The sequence below is a fragment of the Larimichthys crocea genome, chromosome XIII (genome assembly GCF_000972845.2).
Source record: "Larimichthys crocea isolate SSNF chromosome XIII, L_crocea_2.0, whole genome shotgun sequence".
NCBI lineage: Eukaryota > Metazoa > Chordata > Actinopteri > Sciaenidae > Larimichthys > Larimichthys crocea.
The window spans coordinates 37,843,356-37,853,125 of NC_040023.1; the positions used below are offsets into that span (position 1 = coordinate 37,843,356).

General features: G+C 42.5%; 1 protein-coding gene and 1 long non-coding RNA gene across 2 annotated transcripts in view; both read right to left on the minus strand.

Moving 5' to 3' along the window:
- Positions 1 to 2,848, minus strand: part of LOC113747465 (uncharacterized) — a 3,196-nt gene extending 348 nt beyond the window's left edge. The window contains exons 1-2 of the long non-coding RNA XR_003463646.1: positions 2,658 to 2,848; positions 266 to 461 (exon numbers count right to left, since the gene is read on the minus strand). This is a non-coding gene — a long non-coding RNA (uncharacterized LOC113747465). The remainder of the gene's footprint in view (positions 1 to 265; positions 462 to 2,657) is intronic.
- A 649-nt stretch (positions 2,849 to 3,497) lies between these two features.
- galr1b (galanin receptor 1b) lies at positions 3,498 to 9,300 on the minus strand. Its single transcript, XM_027287327.1, is given in 5 exon segments — positions 3,498 to 3,633; positions 3,635 to 3,730; positions 3,732 to 3,805; positions 7,899 to 7,964; positions 8,402 to 9,300. Coding segments are annotated over 5 exon segments (1,074 nt in total). The 5' UTR covers positions 9,104 to 9,300.
- Positions 9,301 to 9,770: the final 470 nt, after the last annotated feature.

The following is a 9,770-nucleotide window of genomic DNA, read 5'->3' on the forward strand; positions in this document are numbered from 1 at the left end:
AAGAAGAAGAAGAAGAAGAAGAAGAAGAAGAAGAAGAAGAAGAAGAAGAGCAGCTTCTAGTGAAGAGGACGCTGACGGAGGAAGCTAAGAAGAGAAAAGGAGAGAGTGAGCGAGCAAGAAGCCGCCGGACAAGAGTAAATGTGGGACTGACTTTTAGTGGTTGGTGAGAGCTTGGTGAAATAAAAGGCTGAAAGACAGACGCCGAGCTGGGCTGACTGCTGCTGGACTAGTAGAGTCTACCAACAGAACAATCACATGGACTCACCTGGTATTCAGCTGGACTCACGTGGACTCATGGCGTACAGCTCAGTCGTCGTGGATCTTCCTGGTTTTGTGTCAGTTTGTTTGGAAACAAACAGCCTGAGGCTCTTTGCCCCTCCCACTAACACATGATTAGACAATACTGATGATTGACAGCTCCTGTCTGTCTAAAAGCTGTTGTTTCTGTCTGTATGCATCACCTGTGAAATGTTTGAAGGATTTCTGTGAAATGGAGGACAATCTAGAAACATGGCCAAGTTTATTAGCTGACCAAAACCATGTCGACAACCCAGAGCTGAGACCAGGACGCAGAGCTGCAGTCTTACACGCTTCTCTGTGCCTCCATTAGAGCAGCTGCCCACCCAGTCCTTTAGTATAGAGACTGTGTCTGTCCCCGTCCACCCAGTCCTTTAGTATAGAGAACTGTGTCTGTCCCGTCCAACCCAGTCCTTTAGTAGAGAGACTGTGTCTGTTCCCCGTCCACCCAGTCCTTTAGTATAGAGAGTGTCTGTCCCCCGTCCACCCAGTCCCTTTAGTATAGAGACTGTGTCTGTCCCCGTCCACCTACATTTTAAAGATACAACAACAGAAGAGGAGTTCATCATAAAAACTAATAAAATTAAATCAACATCCAACAGTCCAAAATAAGAAATTAAATGTGGACATTGAATATCAGGTCTTTTCATCTAAAGCGGTCTTAGTCAATGAATTAATATCTGATTATGATAGGATTTGTTCTGGCTTGCAGGAGGATGAATATGTTGCTTAATGAATCCACTCCTCCGAGTCTATAAATATATGTCCTCGAAGTACTGGTCGAGGTGGTGGATTGGAGCCATATTTGACTCAAGTCTATTAATAATCCTAAACCTAAACTAAATTAAATTCATTTGAAAGTCTTGTCTTTCTTGGGCTCGTTTATTTTTGATGCTTGACTCGAGCAGCACGTGTCAATTTACACAGAGCACCTCGAGCGGGCGGAAGCTAGACAGAAAAAGCAAAGAAATCCGGTGTTTTTTCAAAATAAGATGCCGGTCGTAAAAAAAAAAGAAAGAAGAAAACTAATTAACTATGTAGCATGTTGACAAATGAAAGCATGTTTAGAAGAACATACACCGGGAAAATGGCCAAATCTGAGCACGTAAACAAAGTCTGGCAGGTGGCTGGATTTCACAAATCCTGTGTTATATTCCATAACTCACAATCACTTATTCAACTGTACATAGGGAGAATGAGTCCAGACTCCAGAAGCTAGGGCGGAAATGAGTTTATTGTCCACATAATAGCGGAATTTCTGGCAGCCTTTTAGGCAATGGACTGGGACGTGTTGTAATGAGACGGTAACGTTAAAAGGAGTGAATGGCGCAAATCCTTTTAATTGCATAATGGTACTATGGAGCTGGCCCAACTTAACTCAAAAATCTGCTCAAAGATTTACAAATCTTGTTTGAGCGGATTTTAAAAAGTAGTTAGGACAACAATGAGAGAAAATTGCTGGGCGGCAAGATTTCAGAGATTGCTATTGCAAAGCTTTCTGAGTCAGTTCAACAATTAGCTTACTAGTTACCATTTTTACAGTGTGGGTTCCTATAGTCTCCAAAAGTAGATTGGGAGCCCGAGCTTTCAGCTATCAGGCTCCTCTTCTGTGGAACAAACTACCATTCTGGGTTCAGGAGGCAGACACGGTCAACACCTTTAAGAGTAGACTGAAGACTTCCTTTTGATAGAGCTTATAGTTAGTGCTGGCTCAGGTCATCCTTAGTGATGCTGCCATAGGATAGTCTGCAGGGGACTCTGTCCCTCTCTGTCTCTGTCTCTCTCTCTCTCTCCATCTGTAAACATTCATGTCTCATTAATGCATGTTACTAACTAAACTTCTTCCCTGGAGTTTCTGTCTCTGTCGTCCAGCAGGTTCTCGTGGATCGAGGCCCCCCCCCCCCCCTCTTGCTCATGTTGAACTGTTGGTCTCTGTAAATAATAATATACAGAGTACGGTCTGACCTGCTCTGTATGGAAAGTCATGAGATAACTGAAGTTATGATCTGGAGCTGTAAAAATAAAACTGGATTGACTGTGCCTGTCCCTACTTCCTGTTTGAGATCTGTGGAGTTTGGCTCCATCTGGTGGTTAGATGTAGAACGTCACTGTGTCTTCAGGTGAGCTTTCACACCTGACCAAATGAACAAATGAACTCTGGCCTGTTTAACTAAACAGATCCTGGGTGAAAGCGCCCTCAGTCAACGTCAAACTGACTGTAGTACTTCAGAGTACTTCAGAGTACTCTGTTGATGTAGACCTGTCTCAGGTAAGTTCCACACCTCCACAGGTTCAGAGGTTTTATCCAGTCTGTGGAAAATACAACATGCATGAACAGGAGCACGTATAGATTTACTTACTTCATGTTTGGTCCCAACACAGACGATGATGTAACAAACATTAAGTAACTTTAATGGCTGTCACACTCAGAGATCCGAAAATAAATCACAAGTCTGAACAAACACGATCAGAACTGAGACAAACAAAGGAGAACCAGAGACACAAGACCAGAACCAGAACCAGAGAACTTAAACAGAACTCACAAACAGACACAAAGACACATAGAGACTAAACAAACGAGACACAGGTGAAACACAAAGACAAGGAAGTAACACAAGACACAGAGAGGGAGAATTTCAAAATAAAACAGGAAATTCAAACCAAGGTAAGATTTTAAATTTCACTTCACACACGTGTTTTCAGACTTTTTGTCAAGAAAATATCCAAACTTTTTATTTCATTTGTACTTTATAAACATTTCATTTGTTTTAATCAGTCAAATCACTTCACACTTATAGATTCATATAAATATGACTATGAATATAAATATTTATATATTTCTATACTAAAATATGAAGGCACAGTCACAGGTCAGATTCATCTTCATAATGACGATGTTGTGGGTTGAAATTCGAAACTGTTCAGATTCAGGACTCTGAAAACATCAATTATTTGATTTTTGTTTGATTTTCGAACATATTAAACATTGTGTAAAGACACTTACAGCTTTTCTCAGATCAGCTGGAAGCTGCACCGTTTAAAGAAATCTAAAAAATAAAAAGTTGTTGGTTTTATCAAACTGTCAAACTTTAATTTTCATTTCATAGAAAAATACCTGAAACTGAACATAGGCAGTGTTTTGATCCTGAACCAGTCAGCAGCCAATCAAATGCTGTCCTGAAGTCACGTGATCCACTCCTTCATATTTGGTGGTGGAAGTTGTGGTGGAAGTTTCCATGCGGAATCGAAAACCACCTTGCTGCTGGGTGCGGCGGGTACAGGAAGTGGCAGGTATAGACCTGGCGGCAGGCCTTACGGAAGTTCTCGGACAGGAACGTAGAGGACGGGGTTCACGCACGAGTTCCCTACGACAGGCATGCGAGACGATACGAAAAGCGAAGGAGGCTCGTTCAGAGGAAACGTGCCAAACTCCCCACATGGCGATGATGTGGTGCGGCATCCAGCAGATGGTGAAGGCGGTGACGACCAGGAGAACCGTCTGAGCCGTCTACAGGAGAACACAGAGGAACCATGAGGCTATAAATACTGCAAACATACTGCAAACAAACTTCAGAAATACTGCAAACATACTGCAAACAAACTTCAGAAATACTGCAAACATACTGCAAACAAACTCCAAATATGCAACATACTGCAAACATACTGAAACAAACTTCAGAATACTGCAAACATACTGCAAACACTTCAGAAATACTGCAAACATACTGCAACAAAACTCACAGAAAATTGCAACAATACTGCAAACATACTGCAAACAAACTTCAGAATATTGCAAACATACTGCAAACATACTGCAAACAAACTTCAGAAATATTGCAAACATACTGCAAACATACTGCAAACAAACTTCAGAAATACTGCAAAAAACATACTGCAATACAACTTCAGACATACTGCAAACACTACTGCAAAATACTGCAAACTAACTTCAGAATACTGCAAACATATGCTAACATAGCACACATACTGCAAACTAACTTCAGAACTATTGCAAACATACTGCAACCAACAACTTCAAATATTGCAAACATACTGCAAACATACTGCAAACAAACTTCAGAAATATTGCAAACATACTGCAAACTAACTTCAGAAATATTGCAAACATACTGCAAACATACTGCAAACTAACTTCAGAAATACTGCAAACATACTGCAAACTAACTTCAGAAATACTGCAAACATACTGCAAACTAACTTCAGAAATACTGCAAACATACTGCTAACATACTGCAAACTAACTTCAGAAATACTGCAAACATACTGCTTACATACTGCAAACTAACTTCAGAAATACTGCAAACATACTGCTAACATACTGCAAACATACTGCAAATTAACTTCAGAAATACTACAAACATACTGCAAACAAACTTCAGAAATATTGCAAATATACTGCTAACATACTGCAAACTAACTTCAGAAATATTGCAAACATACTGCAAACACACTTTTATTACTGCAAAAGTACTTTTAGATTTTACTTTTAGATAAAGTACTTTTGACTCAAGTACTTTTACTTTTAGAAAAATTAATTTTGAATAAAGTACTTTCAGATGAAATACTTTTACTTATAGATAATGTACTTTCGAATAAAGCACTTTCAGATGAACTACTTTTACTTTTAGATACAGTATGTAAGTACTTTTAAGTACACAGAGTAAAAGAACTCTTTGAGTCCAAAGAAGGAAATCAGAGTTCATTCTTTGTCCTTACGCTGACTCATCTCCAATTCACGACTTGTCGTTTATATGAAGTATATGATTCATAATGTTTAGAATATTTGTAGGAACATATTTACACAGTCCAGATTTATGTGCCATCATTTTAAAACAGCTGACTTCATAACTTCCTTTCGAATTGGTCACTTTAGAAAGTGTCTCTTTATGTGCTCACTGTCCTCTCTCTATTAAATGTCTTCTGCATACGTACATGATAAAGTATGTAACATAACATAACATAACATGACATAACATGACATGACAGGACATAACATACTGTAGACAACATGAAGTACATGACCTAATGTACATAATATAAATAACATACATAACATAACTTAGGAAACAATGTACACATCATACACAATGCATCATACACAAAGTAATGTACATAACATAATCAGGAGGACAGTCTGTCCTCTTCACTTGTCCAAACAGAAGAATGAATGTTCCCGTGAGCTCACTGATGAACTCAAACATTCACTGTGGTGAATATGGTTAGCCTTACATGAGGATGTTATGATTATATTTCATTACTTACATAGTGTGAGAACAGACGTACGAATAACCAATGACGAATACCATTCACCTGATTACAGGTCAGTGTAGCATCAACAGTAGTTAAACTCTGTTAGTTTATGACGAACAAAAACATCATGTTGATTTATTTCCATTAATATATTATATTAATAAGATGGACTTGATGCTGTTATATAGGTCAGACTTCATTATTAATGTTTTTATGACCATATAAAGATCATAAAAACATGATTTACTAGAGGAAATAACTTCACCTTATTAAAAACATTTCCTCATGATGGTCATAAAAACATGTTTGCAGATCAGTCGAATATAAAATCAAACATTGGAGTTATTAAAGTATGAATGAGTGAAATATAACAGAGGGTTTGTGCTGCTGTGAATGTTTCCTTCAGTCTGAATCTCCTCTATTCTTAGTCCTGCTGTCTAAATATTTACCCAGCAGCCTTTGTTCCTGCTGAGCAGACACAGATCCTCTGCTGTAAACTGTCTGCTGATAACTGATCTGAGATCTGCCCTCACAGGACATCTGCACACTGTTGACTGTCAGCCACTGTCCACTCTCCTGCTCGGAGTCTGCCCTGCTAATCCTGTGATGGTGGACCATCTCACCTGTTCACACCTGTCAGGACCACGATCACATACAAGGGGGACACAGGACTGAGACAGGACTGACCCAGGACTGACCCAGGACTAATGGGTCACACAAGGCTGACACAGACTGAACAGAACCTCTGAACCGGCAGTGTCCAGTCTAACAGCGAACACAGCAACAGAACCTCTGAACCAGCAGTGTCCAGTCCAGTATACATATATACATGTATACATATAGGTATACATCCAGGTTCAGAGGATGGCACCGGCTGCTAAAGAAGAAGATACAAGAAACAGAGCTGATGGACTTCCTGTCACATCTTCATCATCTTGTTCATCATCATCAGGGCTGAGTGAGTGCTGACAGCTGATGGGTGTGGATGTTTCCTGATGGATAACTAATTCAATCAATTTAATCCTTCAGACAGTCAGTGGGACGACAGAGACCACCTTCATCATCATCATCACCATCATCATCCTCTAGGGAACATTATTAGGAATCACTTCATTAATTTTCATTGTTATGCTGACGACACCCAATTATATTTATCGATCAAGCCTGATGAATCCAATCAATTAACTAAACTCCAAGCATGCCTTAAGGATATAAAAAGTTGGATGACCTACAATTTTTTGATGTTAAATTCAGACAAACTGAAGTTCTTGTAATTGGACCCAAACACCTCAGAAACTCTCTTTCTAGAGACTTAGTTACTTTAGATGGGATCACCCTGGCCTCCAGCTCCACTGTAAAGAATCTTGGAGTTGTTTTTGATCAGGATTTGTCCTTTAACGTCACATAAAACAAATTTCGAGGACTGCATTCTTCCACTTACGTAACATCGCCAAACTCAGACGCATCGTGTCTCAGGCGGATGCAGAAAAACTAGTCCACGCATTTGTTACTTCAAGGCTGGACTATTGTAACTCTTTGTTATCAGGCTGCTCCAATAAGTCTCTGAGGACTTTGCAGTTAATTCAGAATGCTGCTGCACGTGTTCTGACAGGAACCAAGATCAGAGATCACATCTCTCCCATTCTGGCTTCCTTGCATTGGCTCCCTGTTAAATCTAGAATAGAATTTAAATTCTTCTCCTTACTTACAAAGCTCTTCATGGTCAGGCACCATCATATCTAAAAGAGCTCATAGTACCTTACTACCCCTCTAGAACACTGCGCTCTCAGGATGCTGGGTTCCTTGTGGTTCCTTGTGGTTCCTATAGTCTCCAAAAGTAGATTGGGAGCCAGAGCTTTCAGCTATCAGGCTCCTCTTCTGTGGAACAAACTACCATTCTGGGTTCAGGAGGCAGACACGGTCACCACCTTTAAGAGTAGACTCTCTGCCTCTCTCTATCTGCCCCTGCCTCTCTCTCTCTATCTGCCCCCTCTCTCTCTCTATCTGCCCCTGCCTCTCTCTCTCTATCTGCCCCCTCTCTCTCTCTCTATCTGCCCCTCTCTATCTACCAATGAGTTTGGGTGTGTTGGATGTTTCTGCCAGTTAAAGAAGTTTTTCTTGTTCATGTTGAACTGTTGGTCTCTGTAATAATATCACACAGAGTACGGTCTGACCTGCTCTGTATGGAAAGCCATGAGATAGCAAGTTATGATCAGGAGCTCTAGAAATAAAACTGGATTGAACTGAATCATCATCATCATCTTCATCATCATCATCATCATGGTCTGTAAAATGACCCTGCATCTAACATAGAGGAGGAGGAGCTGTACCTTTCTCTTGGAGTGTTCAGACTTCTTGGACATGTTCTTCATCTTTTTATGGAGATGAAATAAAACCTGAAAACAAAAAGTTGAGTCAAACAAAACCAACGAGAATTCATTCATAAATAAATAAATAAATAACATTATCAGAATCATACATCACATTAACAGAACGAAACGCTGTGCAGTTTCTCTGTAGTTGTTTTATTTTGAAAGGTCACACCAGGGTTCTCGTGGCTGCTGTCCGCGCGCTCTGTGCGTAAAAACTTACGCACGGTTTTTTTTATGACCATCAGGACTTTGATGCGTGCGCCCTTTGGTCCCTCTGCTGTTATTAACGACTTTTACTGCTGCTGCCATCACACTCCTATACACTGACCCTGGATCAGCTTCAGCTCCGTAAGAACTGACCCTGGATCAGCTTCAGCTCCGTAAGAACTGACCCTGGATCAGCTTCAGCTCCGTATGAACTGACCCTGGATCAGCCCTGATTGGGGTCTTTCTGCACTCACCTTGGTGTAGCAGCAGCTGATGAGCAGCAGCGGCAGCAGGTATCCGATCAGTAGGATTGTCACCTTGTAGGACTGCCTTGAGACTCGGGAGGACCACCTCTCCCAGCAGAAGGTGTTGTTGGGGGCCGTGGAGTGGTTAGTGAGGACCTGGTGCTGGGCCACCGGCACCGAGCACACCAGCGACAGCGTCCAGATGACGCACACCCCGGCCAGCGCGTTCCTGCGGCTCCGGACGCGCGGAGACTTTCTGGAGAGGACCACGGCGATGTAGCGGTCCACGGACATGGCGACCAGCGTGAAGATGCTGACCAGCATGCTGACGCTGGAGAAGTAGTGTCCGAACCAGCAGAGGAAGGCTCCGAACACCCACTCCGGCAGGGAGTAGATGGTGGCGTGGAACGGGACGCAGAAGAGGAGGAAGCTGAGGTCCGCTACGCTCAGGTTCAGGATAAAGGTGTTGGTCGGGCTGCCGGAGCGCCGGCTCCCCGCTGACCCACCGCCACCGCCGCCGGAGCCGGAGCTCACCTTCCCGATCACCACCATCACCAGAGAGTTCCCCACGACCCCCACCACGAAGATCAGCCCGAACACCGCCGGCACAATCACCACCTCCAGCCCGGACCCCTCACCCTCCGCCGCCTCGGACCGATTGGACTGGCGGAGTTCAGCCCAGTCGGAGGAGTCGTTTCCCGGCAGCAGCATGTCGGAGCTCCGCGGGGGGAGCTGGAGGTTAGAGCAGAGGCTCAGAGACCAGGTCCATGATCCGGATCAAACACGTCCACCAGCGGAGTTCGGACTGTGCAGACTGCCGGAGACACGTCAAGTTAACGGAAACACGGTGTGCTGTTTCCTGTCAGCTGATGTCAAAGTAAAAGCGTGTGTGTGTGTGTGTGTGTCTGTGTGTGTGTGTGCGTGTGAGTGTGTGTGTGTGTGAGTGTGTGTGTGTGTGCGTGTGTGTGTGTGAGTGTGTGTGTGCGTGTGAGTGTGTGTGTGTGTGAGTGTGTGTGTGTGTGTGTGTGTGTGTGAGTGAGTGAGTGAGTGTGTGTGTGTGTGTGTGTGTGTGTGAGTGAGTGAGTGAGTGTGTGTGTGTGTGTGTGTGTGTGTGAGTGAGTGAGTGAGTGTGTGTGTGTGTGTGTGTGTGTGTGAGTGAGTGAGTGAGTGTGTGTGTGTGTGTGTGTGTGTGTGTGTGTGTGTGTGTTATGATCCACCATTTATTAATTGACTTCCTTCCACAGTAATGAGAATGTTTAACAAGCAGCTGGAAACAGTGATGACTAACTTTTTACAGAAGATGGATGGAGTGCACTGTATATATACACTTTATATGTATTTACTGTATATCTACACTTTATATGTATTTACTGTATAT